The sequence below is a fragment of the Thalassophryne amazonica genome, chromosome 5, assembly GCF_902500255.1.
Source record: "Thalassophryne amazonica chromosome 5, fThaAma1.1, whole genome shotgun sequence".
NCBI lineage: Eukaryota > Metazoa > Chordata > Actinopteri > Batrachoidiformes > Batrachoididae > Thalassophryne > Thalassophryne amazonica.
In genome coordinates this window covers 65,156,498-65,175,182 of record NC_047107.1, presented here as the reverse complement: position 1 = coordinate 65,175,182, position 18,685 = coordinate 65,156,498, and the positions used below count along the sequence as shown (strand labels likewise).

General features: G+C 43.2%; 1 protein-coding gene across 4 annotated transcripts in view; it reads right to left on the bottom strand.

The window, feature by feature from the left end:
* frmd3 (FERM domain containing 3) overlaps positions 1-18,685 on the bottom strand; it is a 246,935-nt gene that overhangs the window by 108,851 nt on the left and 119,399 nt on the right. For all 4 annotated transcript variants that reach the window (XM_034170458.1, XM_034170459.1, XM_034170460.1 and 1 more), the window contains exon 5: positions 4,039-4,136. In XM_034170458.1, coding sequence (XP_034026349.1) covers positions 4,039-4,136 — 98 coding nt within the window. The remainder of the gene's footprint in view (positions 1-4,038; positions 4,137-18,685) is intronic.

Here is an 18,685-nt window from a genome sequence, read left to right as displayed (position 1 = left end):
TTAAACTCAGATAAAACTGAAGTTATTGTACTTGGCCCCACAAATCTTAGAAACATGGTGTCTAACCAGATCCGTACTCTGGATGGCATTACCCTGACCTCTAGTAATACTGTGAGAAATCTTGGAGTCATTTTTGATCAGGATATGTCATTCAATGTGCATATTAAACAAATATGTAGGACTGCTTTTTTGCATTTGCGCAATATCTCTAAAATTAGAAAGGTCTTGTCTCAGAGTGATGCTGAAAAACTAATTCATGCATTTATTTCCTCTAGGCTGGACTATTGTAATTCATTATTATCAGGTTGTCCTAAAAGTTCCCTGAAAAGCCGTCAGTTAATTCAAAATGCTGCAGCTAGAGTACTAACAGGGACTAGAAGGAGAGAGCATATCTCACCCATATTGGCCTCTCTTCATTGGCTTCCTGTTAATTCTAGAATAGAATTTAAAATTCTTCTTCTTACTTATAAGGTTTTGAATAATCAGGTCCCATCTTATCTTAGGGACCTCATAGTACCATATCACCCCAATAGAGCGCTTCGCTCTCAGACTGCAGGTTTACTTGTAGTTCCTAGTGTTTGTAAGAGTAGAATGGGAGGCAGAGCCTTCAGCTTTCAGGCTCCTCTCCTCTGGAACCAGCTCCCAATTCGGATCAGGGAGACAGACACCCTCTCTACTTTTAAGATTAGGCTTAAAACCTTCCTTTTTGCTAAAGCTTATAGTTAGGGCTGGATCAGGTGACCCTGAACCATCCCTTAGTTATGCTGCTATAGACTTAGACTGCTGGGGCGTTCCCATGATGCACTGAGTGTTTCTTTCTCTTTTTGCTCTTTATGCACCACTCTGCATTTAATCATTAGTGATTGATCTCTGCTCCCCTCCACAGCATGTCTTTTTCCTGGTTCTCTCCCTCAGCCCCAACCAGTCCCAGCAGAAGACTGCCCCTCCCTGAGCCTGGTTCTGCTGGAGATTTCTTCCTGTTAAAAGGGAGTTTTTCCTTCCCACTGTTGCCAAGTGCTTGCTCACAGGGGGTCGTTTTCAATCAATCAATTCAATCAATTTTATTTATATAGCGCCAAATCACAACAAACAGTTGCCCCAAGGCACTTTATATTGTAAGGCAAGGCCATACAATAATTACGTAAAAACCCCAACGGTCAAAACGACCCCCTGTGAGCAAGCACTTGGCGACAGTGGGACAGTTTTGACAGTTGGGGTTTTTCTGTAATTATTGTATGGCTTTGCCTTACAATATGAAGCGCCTTGGGGCAACTGTTTGTTGTGATTTGGCGCTATATAAATGAAATTGATTTGATTTGATTTGACTTTACTTTCTGGTTATTCAGTCACTCTGTCTTGAGCACATTTGTCCCTCAGGTTTTTCTGTACCCTCTGGCCACATGTTAAGTTCTCATCTAGTTTAGATCCAGCCTTTAATTTTCTGTTCTGTTTCTGCTTTTTCACTTGTTTATTCTGCTTCCGTCACATTTGTATTTAAGGTATCATTATTTCCTAATTGTTTAACACTGGTTCTGTCACCATCACTTTCCTCTTTTTGCTGCTTTTGTCTGACACGCCCACCTGTCACACGCCTTGTCTTGTTCAGCCACGCCTTCTTCCCTGCACCTGTATCTCATCACGCCCTGATTATCCTCTGCTTTTAAACCACTTGTTCTCCACAACTCACTGCTAGTTCGTTGTGCATTCTGCCTCGTTCCAAGCCACCTGTATCCTGTCCTAGTCTGTGTTTTTGCCGTTCTCGACCTCGGCTTGTCCTTGACCACGTTTTTGCCTGAGCCTGTTAACCTGCTTCTCTGTGCCTGAACCCTGCTTGTTTTTTGACTACATTTTTGCCTCCTCTGATACACCTGTTTGCCCATGAGGGAACTCCGCTCGTTGTTTGACCACGTCCTCGTCTTTTGACCATCTGTACCTCCACCTGTACTGATTGACTTCTTGTGTATTGACCTGAGCCTGTTTTTGGGTAAAGCCTTTTTCTTAACCCACATCTGAGTCATGCATTTGTGTCCATCCGCCCGATGTGCCTCGTCACCTCACTCTCTGACAGAGAGTGGAGCCACATGTCACACTCCATTCTCTCGGGCGTCAAGAGCAAAGCCCGCTGGGTAGGTTCCATCAGGGCACACAGGGTCCCCTAACCCTGATTTCCTTGTCGAAAAAAATGGCATCAATAGCACTGAGAGACCATCTGATCAATTCCATGGTTAATCCAGATCTTAATTTGAAGAATTCACAGTCTGGTGAAGCTGGGACTTTGAAAGTCGGAGCAGAGATAGAGAACAGAAAAAGGAGGAGAGGAGAGGGGAGGAATGTGACTGTCCTTGCCGGAGCCCCAAGCTGATATGCAGCTGATGTTTCTTATATAAATAAGAGACATCAGTTTCTGTGATGCAACTGATGCAAATAATGTCTCGACGTTGTCTCATCATAATATTTTGGAAAGTTTACATGAAAATCTGCAGTTTAATACTGAGCACATGAAGTAACAAAAATAACAATGTCATAATGATTATTTTTGTTATTAGTCATCACAAATGAGTCTGGCAATTGTTCAGTAGTTTTTAAGGCATTTTCGAGGTCTGTTAGAAAAGTAACGGACCTTTTTATTTTATGCAAAAACTATATGGATTTGATTCATATGTTTTTACGTCAGCCAAGCTTGAACCTTCGTGCGCATGCGTGAGTTTTTTCACGCCTGTCGGTTGCGTCATTCGCCTGTGGGTAGGCTTTGAGTGAGCACTGGTCCACCCGTCTCGTCGTTGTTTCATTGCGAGGAAATGGCGGAATGATTTGCGCTTTTTTTCCATCAGAATTTTTTCAGAAACTGTTAGAGACAGGCAGCTGGAAACCATTCGGAAAATTCATTTGGCTTTCGGTGAAAATTTTTTGGGCTTCACAGAGATTAAGGAGTGTTGCTACAGCTTTAAGGACGGCCCACAATGGCGCACAGCGTGCCGCGTTCCGAGCTGCGATCGACAGGCAGAAACGACCATTTAATTTCTAAACGGATCGCTGTGTGGAGCCGGGACCGTCGTGTGCAATTTCTCTGGTTATCACAAGAGCTGGACGTCAGAAATTTTCCGGCAGATTTCACTTTTAACAACAGATTTTGTCATGGAAAGCCGCGCGGAGGCTTCGCGCGTCACGACGGATTCGCTGATGGAGCGAGACAAAGAAACACCTCCGTTTTGGAGTGTTAGAGGACAAGTTGGGACATGCCCAGCTCTCCACAATTGCTCTTATACTCACTCGACTGGTAAGCACTGAAAGCCGAGATAGGCATGTCCCAACTTGTCCTCTGACACTCCAAAACGGAGGTGTTCTTTGTCTCGCTCCATCAGCGAATCCGTCGTGATGCGCGAAGCCTCCGCGCGGCTTTCCATGACAAAATCTGTTGTTAAAAGTGAAATCTGCCGGAAAATGGCTGATGTCCAGCTCTTGTGATAATCAGAGAAATTGCACACGATGGTCCCGGAGCCAAACAGCAATCCGTTTAGAAATGAAATGGTGGTTTCTGCCTGTCTATCGCGGTGCGCCGTGCGCCATTGTGGGCCGTCCTTAAAGCAGTAGTAACACTCCTTAATCTCTGTGAAGCCCGTAAAATTTTCACCGAAAGCCAAATGAATTTTCCGAATGGTTTCCAGCTGCCTGTCTCTAACAGTTTCTGAAAAAATTCTGATGGAAAAAAAGCCCAAATCATTCCGCCATTTCCTCGCAATGAAAAAACGACGAGAGGGGTGGAGCAGTGCTCACTCAAAGCCTGCCCACAGGTGAATGAAGCAACCGACAGGCGTGAAAAAACTCACGCATGCGCACGAAGGTTCAAGCTTGGTTGACGTAAAAACATATGAATTAAATCCATATATTTTTGCATAAAATAAAAAGGTCCGTTACTTTTCTAACAGACCTCGTATAAAGAGAAATGTGTCAAAAGTTGACTGGTAAGAGCTTATCAGACATATATTGCACATAATTTTCTGATTTTACAATTGATTATTTTGGGTTTTGTTTGCTCACCCTGAATAATGCAGGCTCCAAGATAAGCAGCATCAGCAAAGGGACAGAGCAGACGTCCGTGGTAGATATCCCTCTTCAGCTGGAGGTACAGGAGATACCTGTGCGCACACACACACACACACACATACACACACACACAAAACATTAAAGGAAAAGGTCAAACTAACATTCAACTGCATTTTAATTAAAAAAAACAACAACAACAAAATACTTTCTGATGACTAAATATAAATGGTCCAGTAGTCCAAAGAATATGTTATTTGCTTCACAGTGTAAAAAGTGTATTTAACCCACTTGGGTTAAATACATAGTCTAATGGTTAAGGTGTTGGGCTTGAGACCAGAGGATCCTTGGTTCAAATCCCAGCCTGACCGGAAAATCACCAAGGGCCCTTGGGCAAGGTCTTTAATCCCCTAGTTGCTCCCGGTGTGTACTGAGTACCTTGTATGGCAGTACCCTGACATCGGGCTGAATGTGAGGCATTTTTGTAAAGCACTTTGAGCATCTGATGCAGATGGAAAAGCGCAATATAAATGCAGTCCATTTACCATTCACTTAGAACCAGTGCATGTCCGTAATTTCAAATTAACAGATTTTCTCCAGTCTGTGAAGAAGAATATTTGTAGGGTTTTATTGGGTTAACTTTAAAAGTGTTCCGTGATTGCTCTGGAGGCATCAAATCACTTTTAAAAGTCCAGCAGGGTGGATTAACATGTCCCCACTAATTATAATTATTCACCTTGATGTCATTTATTAAGATCGTATTTAAAAATGCTGCTTGTTTCCTCTGTGATGGGGCTAATTTGGTTTTAGATTGCATGAAACAGATTTAAACTGAACACCAATTGGAAGGGACAAACAGGCTTTATTTTGCTCTGAATTGTGGGACTGAGGGATTGGAAAGACCGTGTCTTCTGAAGGGTGTGGAAGCAAGATCAGCCCACAGTCACAGAGAATGAGTGAGTTACTGAATCCTGTGCTCACAAAGAGGCGAGTGCAGATAAGGGTAATACAAACCCTTGAAGTTAGAATAATTCCTCTTCACCAAAAAGCAGACTTGTGCTTCCTTAAAAGGAACCCGACTATAACATCAAATTTGTCAAAAAATTGACACACTGACGTCTGCTATTATAATATATAGTTAGAAGTGCATAAACATGTCTTGAATTATATAAAATAGCATTTATTTATCACGTATTTAAATACAACGCGGCCGCCATGTTTTTGCCTGTGCAATGCATTCTGGGGGTGATGATGTGGAAAGGTTTCTGAAATCTTTCATGCAAGCGAAAACAGTGTTAAAGCTAGTTCTTCTACCGAGATAAAATGCCACATTGTGCGGCTTTTGGATGCAATTTTCAGTCTAAGGGCAACAAAGAAAGCAAGGTAAGCCTTCATTGCTTTCCAAAAGAAAGAAAGTTAAGGAAAAAGTGGGAGGATGCTTGTGGAAGAGTGCAGTTGCCGAAAGACCCGCGGCTGTGCTCACGTCACTTCAACGTGGATGCATTTGAGGCTTTTCATCGACCTCAGCTAATGAGGGAGCTTGTTGGTGTTTCTGGATACAAACGACATCTTAAACCAGATGCAGTGCCCATCATATTTCCCCACAAGAAGAAAAATCGTCCACGAATAACTAGTGAAAAATAGGACTAACACACGCTAAAGAGCAGCAGACGCTCTCTTTCTCTGTCGGCATCGGCAAGCAGCCCCCACACAGACACCACCTACAATGGCCAACTCTTGCTTGATCAGAGCGCTGATCTTCATTACTGACAGTATTTTCAAAGTTCTCTTCCTCACACTGCAGATCACGCTCTGGTTCGAACTGAAAAGGGTGAGCAGAGGAGCTCATCGTTGCTAATCGCCGCTAGTTGTAATGTAAACACGGGAAACTCTGCCCCCGTTTGACGTCACTACCCAGAATGCATTGCGTTACAAGCAACAATGGCAACCTATGTACAAATAAAGTTTCTTAAAATATCATAAAACTTGACATTATTTTTGCAAATTTTGTCCCATAGTTATGTTACTAATATCACAACAAGTCATATAGAATAAACATGTATTTATAGTCGGGGTTCCTTTTAAAAATCATAAATCTTACAATCCTCTTCACTGCTGCTGGAGTTATCAAACAAGCTTGGTCATAACCAGGTAATCCAAACGCATGGCAGACAATTTCCTTTAGGGCTCAGGCAAGAAGTCTCAGTCAGTATTACAGGGTCAAAGGTAGGCAACAGGCAGAACAACTATAAACAGGTCATAAACAGATCAAATCCAGAAAACCACAGACAACGACCACTTCCAAATTAAGACAATGCAGGCAAATGGAGAAAGTACTTTAAATCAATCAATCAATCAATCAATAAAATAATAATAATAATTATTAAAAAGCCTGTATTAATACAACAGGTAGTTGCATCAAAAAACAACCTGTAAATTGGGGCGGGGTGGGGGGGGTTGTTTGCAAGTACAGAGATCACAAACAAATGTAGCCAGCTTTGGGGAGAAACTATTTACATGGAATACAGTAATTAAATTAGAAATTAATGCAACTGTAATGCGTTAGCTAGGAAGAAAAAAACAAGTAATTAAATTACAGTTACTAGTTAAAATATTGGTGATTACAAAGGTATTATATTTGGACATAATAAAAAAAATCAAATGTGTAAAATTTTCATTACTCATCACATATTTCTGAACAATGTGAGTGCTGTGCAAAGCAACTGCCATCTCAGTGTTGCCAATTTTGCAACTTTGTCGCTAGATTTAGTGACTTTTTGACCTTTTCCACAGCATGTCTTTTTCCTGATTCTCTCCCCTCAGCCCCAACCAGTCCCAGCAGAAGACTGCCCCTCCCTGAGCCTGGTTCTGCTGGAGGTTTCTTTTTTTTTTTTTTTTTTTTTTTCTTTAATATTTATTTCATTCATTTAAAAGAAAAACAGAAAAGCAAAAAACAAAAGCACCACAATACCAGAATGAAAAGGAGCAGAAAGAAGAACAAGTCTTATGATTTCTGCCCCTTTTAACAATACAATCTTTCAATATACAGCATCATAGTCAACATTATTTAACAGATTGCATTTCTTTAACTTGTCACATACCACTGACCCATTTCATAATTATGACCATTAATTAATAGATTACATCACTGACAGGTTACATTTAAACTTAAGACACTCCAAACATTATTAACAGTTTACTTTTTTTTTTTTGACTTTCTTGCAGCCCACTGACTTACTTCATAGTTTCATACTTACTTAATACATCTAATTTAATATGTTTTTTAAATAATTTAAGCGACCTTAATTCTTTAATTTCTTTATTAAGATTGTTCCATAATTTGACACCATTTACTGCAATACTCCTTTCCTTTACTTTGGTTCTAAATCTTGTTTTTTTAAAGACTTCTATTCCTTTCAATTTATAACTACTTACTCTTTTTTCAAACATATTTTGAATGTTTGTTGGTAAAGTATTTTTATTAACTTTCTTCCTGTTAAAAGGGAGTTTTTCCTTCCCACTGTCACCAAGTGCTTGCTCATAGGGGGTCGTTTTGACTGTTGGGGTTTTTCTGTGATTATTGTATGGCTTTTGCCTTGCAATATAAAGCGCCTTGGGGCAACTGTTTGTTGTGATTTGGTGCTATATAAATAAAATTGATTTGATTTGACTTTTCCTCGTGACTAAAAAATCCTACCCGGTGACTAGCAACAAATCTGGTGACTTTGATGCCACACGAACAGATCAGTTTTGTAGCAACAGGATTGTTTGGAGCGTTGTTGCTTGGGAAACAGAAAAAAGCTGGACACTGGGAGATGCTCCCTTCATCCTCACACCTCCATCCTTTGAGCACATTTACAGCATTTATATGGTGATTTTGGTATCATGATGGTAGATTGTATGATTTTCCAAGTCATCTGATAATCAAGGAGTGAATAAGGTGGAATAAAAGCAATGGAACTGACCAATGCAGCTGTTGTCTGTGACTACATGTGTTGCTATGGAAATTGTCGAAACAAGGTACATATTGCTCTGGAGACATCTACCGCAGACGTAGTTTCTATGGAAACTGTATCAATGCAGATACATTTAGGTATAATGCTGACATGCAGGTTTGTCTTGTGTTACCAAGGTAACAAGTCATGATGACTGAACTAAAATTCTACATATTTGTTGTCATGGATACAGATGAGTTTTCAGAGGGCATCAGACACTCATGCCCCTCACCTGACTCATTAAACTTGAAGAAAGAAGGAACAAAAAAGAAAGAAGGCTAAACTGAGCAATGCGGGAAGTCTGCTGCAGCAGCTAAATAGTTTAATTAATAGAGTTTGTCTGCAGTCAGGCTTTGTAGAACTGTCCTCAAAACTACTCCCCGCGCCGCTTCCTCACTGTCTGCTCAGCTTCTCTTTCCTTCCTGCTGTCATCATTTGATCGTCTGACATCATCATCGGTGAATAATTGCTGCTCTGATTTACTTACATCATCTTTGTCATAATTCGTGTCTCAGGTAACATGAAATAAACTCTATCAGTCATATAACAATAGTCAAATGTGAGCTTTTTTCTTTCACTGAAGAAATTAATCTGTTATTAGAATACAAGTACACTTTCAAAATAAAAAAAATACTGCCCACTAAATAAGAATGCAAAGCAGCTGATGATCACTGAAAGCTAAAACACCCTGAAGTTCATATAATTTGCAGGAAATTAATTAAAACAGGGTGGAGAGGGACAGGGTGAGAATCTCCACTTTCCAGAAAGGACTCTGAGTAGAGCCGCTGCGTCTCTGCATTGAAAGCAGCCAGCTGAGGTGGTTCAGGCATCTGGTGCCCCATAGTCATCTTCCTAGGGAAGTCTTCCAGGCACGTCCACCTGCAAGGAGACCCCAGGGAAGACCCAGGACACGCTGGAGGGATTATATTTCCCAGCTGGTTTGGGAATGCCTCGGGATCCCCCGGGAAGAGTTACAGGACTTGGCTGAGGATAAGAAAGTGTGGAATGAGCCACTTGCTCTGCTGTAACCACAACCCAGACCCAGATAAGAGTCATAAAATGAATGAATGAATGAATAATTAAAGCAGTTGATATGTTTTGGCACAGTAAATTTTGCAGAGTAAAATAAAGTCTCACTGGTGTACTCCTAATAGAGTTTAAAAAAAAACAAAACTCAATTATCCCGCTCTGACTTGGGTGGTGTCCTGATCTTGGTCTTTGGTGTTTGCGGGAGGGTCCGGGGTGGGGGGGGGGGGGGGGATGAGGGGCTGGGGTGGGGTAATGTGGGGTCCTGCTGGCTTGTTGGTCCGTTGAGGTTTGGACGTGCTGACTCTTTGGCCCCTTGTCCCCGCTGCTGCTCACTCCCCCCTTGGGGGTTATGGCCCATGTGGTGCGGTTCTGGGACCCCACCTTATGTGTGCCTATGACGGTGTCCTGTGTACTTCCCCTTGTGTGTGGAGTTGTTTCCTGTGCCTCGGGGGCCGGGGGTGGGGGGGGGTGGGGGGGGGGGTGTTGTGGCATTGTGGCTCTGCCTGGGCTGTTCCCCTGGCGATTCGTTGCGCTGCTCCGGTGGCCCTGGTGGGTGCCCTTCCTGGCCCCTGAGTCCTTCTGCTATCCTTTTTCTCCTTGCTTCTCCTGGGTTCTGTACTTTTGTCGTGGCCCAACACACCAGCCACAGTAGTGATCGGATATTTAGCTGAGATCTGGGTCTCTGTGTAGGGCAGGGGTGGGCAACTTGTTCCAGAAAGGGCCAAGAGGGTGCAGGTTTTCTTTGCAGCCACTGACTCCACCAGGTGATTTCACTCATTAACTGATTCCATCTGATCAAAGTGATATTAATCAGTGAAATCACCAAGTGGAGTCAGTGGCTGCAAAGAAAACCTGCACCCTCTTGGCCCTTTCTGGAACAAGTTGCCCACCCCTGGTGTAGGGTATGGATGCTCAATAAATAGACAACAGACTGTTGCTGTCACTGCTTGTTTATGTGTGGTTGTCTGTCCTGATATGTTGTGTTGTTGCCTCTTTGGTGTCTCACTTTTCATCACCTCACAGTTATTACTGTCACCACTTGTCTTTTGTTGTTGTCTGTCTCTATGGGTTTTTGTTTTTTTTGGTCAGCCCTTCCTGATAGAAGTTATCTGTTAGCTTTAAATAAAATGTTATAGGCTGATCAGGAAGGGCAGGTTATAAATGACTGCTAAAGCTGAACAACTTGATTCAACACTATGAGACAGCTGACTTAACACTATAATAGAGTTCAATTACCTTAATTAATTGGAGTGGGAACAAACAGTCTCGGCAGAGTCTCCTTTACCCTGTAAAATTTACTGTATGAGCTTTTGACTACTGCACATTTTAAATAACCCAAATGCACAGTGCTGGGGTTTACACTTGCTTTATTTATTTATTCTTTCATTGAGCAACAGATGATATCAATGCACCAGTACAATTCCAGACCACACCTCAATTTTAGACAAAAACTTACACAATTCTGCTTGCTACTGAGACAATGTGGCTGGTAGGTGTGAAAACCACCAGGTGGAAATGAGAAGAAAAAATTAAGACTCTTGAACCATATAGGTAGGTAATAGCTTAGTTTCCCAACATGCCATTTGGGAATCATGAACCCTGCTAGGGTGAGCATTCTACAGTTAACTTCAGTTAACTTCATGGAGCCGAAGAAACACAGCAGATCTTTAATTGTGACTGAAAGTGAAAAGAACTGTAGATAAAATATGGAGATATTTCACTCAAGCATTTTGCTGGATATCTGCTAGACAGAAGTAAGACAACACGCACAAAGGTCTGTTGCATCTGTTGTCAATAACATATATATATAATACCAGTTACAATCAGGGCGGTTGGTCACTTGAGGCCAGTAGGGTGCCACCCCCTCAAAATTTTGAGAAAGGAGAATATATAATTAATAAGTATGAAATAAGAACAGTTTGCTCAGTGTCAAAATATGCAAGTGCCTATCTGTGTCACCATGCATTTAAATGTGTTCCAACACTTGATTTCAGTGACATCATTTAATTTAATATAATTTTCTTTAGTGAGAGGAAAGCTCACTTACAGGTCTTATGAGAGTCTTTGGAAGTATTTCAACAGTTTTTTTAGTCAGACAGGAAAGATTGTTTTACCTGCTTTACATGTTTCGGCTACTTCCTGTAGCCTTCCTCAGAAGCGTCACAAGATGGGGAAGTGACGTGTCTTATAGGCTGCTACTTCTTGATTTGTCCAGACAGCAGGGGGAACTTACGCCCCCTACTGTCTGACGTCTTCTCCAGGACGGCATCCCATGTATGTGATAGGGTGTAGGCCCCCTCATCCCGATTCATGCTTCTTGGACCTCGCTTGCGGATCTCGATGGCCTCTCTGATCCAGCGGTGGTATTTGTTGCTTTCAGCACGTATGACCCTGGCATTGGTCCAGTCCATGATGTGATTTTTTTCCTCTTGCAATGGTTGGATATGGCTGATTAGAGATTTTCCTGCTTGGCTTGTTCTTTTATTGCTCTTGTTTGTCTGTTGGCTGTCTCTTTTTCACATTCTTTTTGATGTTCATTTTTCCTTGTTCCAAATTGTCTCCCTGTCTCCCCAATGTATGTGTTGTTGCATGATAGGCATGGTATTTCATATATTACATCACATTTGTGTTCTGGTTTTATTTTGTCCTTGGGCCTAACTAAAAGCTGTCTGAGTTTGATGTGTGGTTTGACCGGTGTATTGATGTTGTATTTTTTCATGACTCTTTGGATGCGTTCAGTGACCCCCCTGATATATGGCAGTGTGACTATGGCCGGTTTGTTTTGTTGAGAGTGTTCTTTTTCTTCTTTTGTATGTGTTTTTCTGTGTTTTGTACCTGTTTTTTTACCTTTTTCTATTGCCCATTGTGGATACTGGCAGTTTGTGAGTGCATTGTGTATGTGTGTCTCCTCTTCCCTGTCCTGTGTATCTGTGACTATGGTGGCCCGGTTGCACAGTGTTCTGACTACTGACAGCTTGTGTTCTGTGGGGTGTTCTGATGTCCAGAGCAAATATTGGTCCGTGTGAGTGGGTTTCCTGTGTATTTTAAGTTTGATACTGCCGTCTGTGTTGTGGTGTATTTTTAAATCCAAAAAAGCTATTTCATTGTTTGTTTCCTCTTCGTATGTGAATTTGATGCTGCCTGTATGGTATATGGTGTTGAGGTGGTCTGTGAGCTGTTGTGTGTGTCCGGTTTTTATTTTTTCTAAAATGTCATCGACGTACCTTTTCCAAAACGATATGCTACAATCTGCTGGTGCTGTGGATATAGCTTGTTGTTCCAGATGCTCCATGAAAAACCCGCTCATAATAGCTGATAAGGGGTCTCCCATGGCGAAGCCTTCAGTCTGTTTGTATATGGTGTTGTTGTATTGAAAGTAAGTGGCTGTGGCAACGAAACTGAGTAATGACATGATGTCTTCAACTGTGAGTTTGGTTCGTTTCCGGAGTGATTTGTCCTTACTGAGTATACTGTGTACGATGTTGAGTGTGGCTTCTGCTGGGGTTTTTGTGAAAAGTGATATGACATCATGTGATATGAATATTTCATCCTGTCCTATGGTGATTTGTTGTAAGTCCTTTGCCAGTTGTTGTGAGTTCCTGCAGTGCTGTTCAGTGAGTCCGAGGAGGGGTTTTATGATTTCTACAAGAGATTTGGAAAGGTTATAAGTGACGGGTCCTATGCTATCGAAAATGGGGCGGAGTGGTGTGTCAGGCTTGTGTATTTTCAGCAAACCATCAGTGGTGTAGTCTACGTGGAACGCAGGTAGACACCGTCTACTCACCTAAAATGACCGGGAATTTCCGTCTACCCACTTCAAATTGCCCCGGGGAACGTGGCAGTGTAAATAAAATAAGCGCTTATTGACTGTAATTTTATTTTCTCCCTTTAAAAGACAGCCATCAGGCGTCCATCACTGCAGAGTGCACCGTATGTCCCACCCCCGCTCGCTCTGCTAGATAAGAATTTTAATTGGCTCATAGACAGATGGGGGCGGGGCTACCAGCTAATCAGCGTGAAAGCCGCACACAAACAAGAAGAATGCTGGAGAAAGTATCGATGGTGATTATTACCCGAAAAAATGAAAAGAAAACAGGCCTCGGTTTTAGATTTTTTTTTTTCAAAAACGTCCACCTGCTGCTTCAGGGCCGATTGATGAAGTTTGCACCCTGAGTGGAGGAGATAAACCTGGCGCTGTCTGCATTGCTGGTAAGTGGGCTAGCCTACGACAGCTAGTTTTTTATTTGTTCACTAAGCTAATGGGCCTTTCACACTGAATACGTCAGATGCGTCAAAAAACGGTCTAAAAAGCATTATTTTCAATGAGACGCGTTGCTTTTTAGATGCTGACGGGAGCGCACATTGCCGCTTGTCGGCAGGCTGACGTGGACAAAGTTCAAGTCAATCCAACTTTCTGAGCTGTGACGTACCTTTGTGTTGTCCAATAGGAACGACACGTTGGGCCAAAACATGGAAGACTAGTGGCAGAAACCACTGATGGATCGGTGTAGAAATAAACCACTGATCTGTACAAAACAAACGTGTCACAGGACTGCTCATTTATGGAGCAGTTTTCTGAAGAAAAATCCTTGGAAATGTTTTTTGTTGTTGTTTGTTACCTCAGAATTTCTGATTACTGTTAAAAAAAGTTTAGAACACTTGTAATTAAAATAGCTAAATAAATCAATAAATGGTTCTTTAGAAACCTTTCATCTGTAAATTAAAACCACCTGTTTATTTCAGATTAGATAATTTCTTGTTTAACATAAGGAACCTCAGACATTTATTTTTCGACAAAATAACATGGAAATTTGTACATTTTTTAATGTCTGGTAGATTATTTATATCTCATTTCAACCAGAAAAACAGACATTGTAAATAAATACAAATGTTTATTATAAATGCAACAGGAAATAATTTAACAATGACTGCAGTGATTGTAAAGTAGGATTTCTGTGACATAAACCTCTTGATGAATTTTTTTAATGGTCATTTCAACTTGTAATTTTGACAAAATATGTAATTGCCTTTTAATGTTGTTATCACAACAGAGTCATTTCTAAAATATGAATTTGAGCAAAATAAGTGGAGAGCTTCTATTTGTGCAAATGTCTTTTGACTTTGATTCATGGACATTTTTAATGATCCGTTCATTTATTGTTAAAATATAAAATAAAACAGCTTTTTAAAAAATAATAGAGTTTTGCTGGTAATCTACAGATGTCTCTTGAGCTTGAGTCCCGTTGGCTGTTGGATAGTGTAGTTTTAAAGTGACTGGAATTGGTAAGTGGCATACTCTCAGTAGTTGCATGGTTGTCTTAGTGAGTTAGTTGGTTGTCTTCATACTATACTTTTGTGCCACTGATTTGGCCTACAATGTTTTTGTCATGGGTTGAAAAGGTTTCTGCAGAGTAAAGCATCTACCATATTTTCATTGTATGTGAATTTTCTGGGAGCTAGTCCTTCAGCCTAGCAGCTGTTTTAATGGAACTTAACGTATACTAATACTAGCTTGTTTATACTGGGTAGGTTTCCTTATGGACCACAAAGCCTACAGGTTCCAGTTCCCCGTCTGGACCTGGTGATGGACTGTCAACTTCAACAGAGATTGTGGTAGGAGGTGTGAGGCTCTGCAGCCAGTGCATGCTCATGTAGACCGGTGTGTTCTGTTTTGTTTTTGTTTATGCGCCTAAACTGTCCATGCGGATTATATGAAGGGTGAATCTTGCAGCTGCTGAATTTGACAGTACAGGCTCATATCCGATACTAAATAGAGGGAGGAAAAGTGAACTCTTGCAATATACTTAGTTGGGAGGCAATAATCTGCTCCTTAAGAGAACTTTTCTTTCTTAATAAGGAGTCACAGTCACTTTTTTTTTTTGAGTGACTGTGACTTAAAGTTGTCTTATTTACTGTTAAACAATACACAGTAGCTTGCATATGATACTTTTGGCTGGATTTAAACATTGTTTATTCCTGGTTTATGACCTGATTAAATTTCTTTGTTAAATTAGGTTTTCAGATGCCAAAAAATAAATGTATTTGATCTTTGTATTTTTTAATCACTCTTTTAGATTTACTGTTGTATACTGTATTTTGCAATTGGTGCAAATTACTTACTTACATTCTGACACATTTCTCACATTTATAGTGGCAAATATAGAATATAAATGATCAGATGGAAAGTATAGATCTATTTGTTGTTATGGTGTTAAAAATGTTAATAACCGGGGGCACAATGCACGAGGTTGATGACGGGCAAAAAACACAGTCTACCCATTTCAAAAATGTAGACTACACCACTGCAAACCATATATCCGGGGGGTGATGGTGGCTGTGGGCACCAGGTGGTTGTATGAGTCCTGAGTTATTTTGTTTTCAGCTAACATGGGTTTGAGTAATGACTTAAGAGTCCTTTTTAGTTGTTCTGTTGGGTCTTTTTGCAGTGTGTGGCATGTGTTGTGGTCCTTAAGCAGGATGTCCATTTTGTTGTTGTAACTGTCCCTATCCATAACTACTGTGGTGCGACCTTTGTCTGCTGGTAGTATAATGATGTCGTCCTGTTTGGAGAAGACGTCAGACAGTAGGGGGCGTAAATTCCCCCTGCTGTCTGGCCAAATCAAGAAGTAGCAACCTATAAGACACATCACTTCCCCATCTTGTGACGCTTCTGAGGAAGGCTACAGGAAGTAGCCGAAACATGTAAAGCAGGTAAAACAATCTTTCCTGTCTGACTAAAAGAACTGTTGAAATAGTTAACTTAAGAAGACAGTATGAAATTTCACAAATGAGTCTTTGGAAGGCCGTATCACGGATGTCAGACGAGGAAGGCAGGAGACAAATGCAGGACTCACTGGGACAGTTCTGGTTCAGAGAGGCTTTTACTGAGGTGCTTAGCAGGGTTCGGTACACAAACAGACAGTCCAAGAAGAGCAACCAAAACCGAAACATCAGGCAGAGGCGTAGACCAAAAATACAGGCAGGCAGTCAAAAAAACCAAGAGACAGCTTAACAAAACGTGGTTCTGAGCTTGAAGCACTGGCACAGGGCACAACGATCAGGCAACACCCGGTGCAACTAGTGGCGTCTAAATACTCCCGGAACAAGTGTAGAAAGACCCAGAACAGGGCGTGACCCACTCACTGAGCACCGCCCCCACCAAGCACAGTGAAGGCAGACAAGAGACAAACAGACCCAAAAAACCCAAACACAAACCACCCAGCCACAAAAGGGAACAAACAAAAACCCCAACATTAACATGATACATGACAGGACCCCCCGCTCAACGGCCGGCACCTGACGGCCCGGGGAACCCAGGATGCCGAGCATGGAAGTCCGCGATCAGTCCAGGATCCAAAACGAAACGAGAAGGAATCCACGAGCGTTCTTCAGGTCCATAACCTTCCCAGTCCACCAAGTACTGCACCCCCCGCCCACGCCGCCGGGACCCCACAAGGCGGCGCACAGTAAAAACCGGGCCCCCGGCCACAAACCGGGGCGGGAGGCGGGGGAACGGCCGGAGGGCACAAGACACAGGACCGAGCAGGCTTGACCTGGCTGACGTGGAAGGTGGGATGTATCCTCATAGTCCGGGGCAGACGAAGGCGGACAGAGACCGGAGTGATCACCCTCGTGATGGGAAACGGCCCCACGAACCGAGGAGCAAGTTTCCGTGGCAGACCACGGAGGGAAAGGTGCCGGGTGGAGAGCCAAACCCGCTGTCCCGGGGAGTAATGTGGTTCCAGGGTCCTTTTCCTGTCGGCAGCAGCCTTGTAGATCGCTGAAGAGCGCAGTAACGTTCGTCGGGCCCGCTCCCAGATTAGACGACAATGGCGGATTAAGGAAAGGGCTGAAGGCACCTGGGTGGTTAAGACTGTAGGAGAGAACAAAGAAGGTTGATACCCATGCGACACGTGCATTGGGGAGTAACCAGAGGAGGCAGACGGTAAACTATTGTGAGCGAGCTCTACCCATACTAATTGTGATGACCAGGAAGCGGGGTGCTGGGAGGCGAGGATACGTAACCCCTTTTCCAATTCCTGATTGACCCTCTCAGCCTGCCCATTCGCCTGAGGGTGATACCCGGAGGTGAGACTCGAGGTGACTCCCAGGAGCCGACAAAACTCACCCCAGAAGTGTGAAACGAACTGTGGTCCACGATCGGACACGATATCCTGCGGGAAACCGTGTAATCTAAACACATGGTGCAACAGGGCCTCTGCGGTTTCCTTAGCTGATGGGAGTTTCGGTAGCGGAATGAAATGGGCCATCTTGGACAGACGGTCCACCACTGACAGAATAACAGTATGCCCCTTGGATGGCGGCAACCCGGTAACGAAATCCACCGAGATATGTGACCATGGTCGGGTGGGGACGGGTAATGGGTGGAGCTTGCCGGACGGTGAGCGGTTGGTTGACTTGTGCATAGCGCAGACAATGCACGCCCCCACATAAGCTGTGACGTTGGGAAGTAACCGAGGCCACCAAAATCTTCCCTGGATGATCGTGGCTGTCTTCCCGATTCCAGGATGACACGAAAAATGGCTGTTGTGAGCCCATCTTATCACCTCCCCCCTAAGAGCATCCAGGACATACAGTCTCCCCGGAGGGCAGTCCCGCGGCACAGGGTCACCGCGCGTAGCAGACCGGACCTTGGTTTCAATGTCCCAGGTGAGAACTGACAGGAAGCAGGACCCGGGCAAGACCGGACCTGGGTCAGCCGGTACAGCCACAGGTTCGCTCCATCGGGAGAGCGCGTCGGGTTTACCGTTCTTTGTACCCGGTCGATAGGATAACACAAAGTCGAAACGGCTAAAAAAGATGGACCATCTAGCCTGTCTGGCATTGAGTCGTTTCGCAGAACGGAGATACTCTAGATTTTTATGGTCGGTCCATACCAAAAACGGTAATTGTGCCCCTTCCAACCAGTGTCGCCACTCTTCCAGGGCCACCTTAACCCCCAGCAGTTCGCGGTCTCCGATGTGGTAATTACGCTCTGCCGGCGTCAGTTTTCGGGACAAAAACGCACAGGGATGTAATTTCTGGTCTGAGGGTTGGATCTGGGATAAGACGGCCCCGATCCCTACGTCGGAGGCGTCAACTTCGACAACAAACTGTAAAGCGGGGTTGGGGAGGAGCAACACTGGGGCCGTGGTAAACCGTCTTTTCAGGCTACGAAAAGCTTCCTCGCAATCCAGCGTCCAGGAAAAGGGCCGGTGTACAGACGTGCTGTTATGCAGAGGCGCGGCCACCGAGCTGAAATTACGGATGAACTTACGATAAAAGTTGGCAAAACCAAGAAACCGCTGGACGTCCTTGCGGTTCCTTGGTACAGGCCAATCACGCACTGCGGCTATCTTGGCTGGGTCCATCCGGATAGACCCAGGCGATATGATGAATCCCAGAAAGGTCACTGAGGACCTATGGAAGTCACACTTTTCAGCCTTTACGTACAACTGATTGCGTAAAAGGGTCTCAAGCATGGTACTGACATGACGGACATGCGTTTCCGCATCCGGGGAGAAGATCAGGATATCGTCGAGGTACACAAACACAAATTTTCCCAGACATTCCCGTAGTACATCATTAATCAGGTTCTGAAACACTGCGGGTGCATTGGT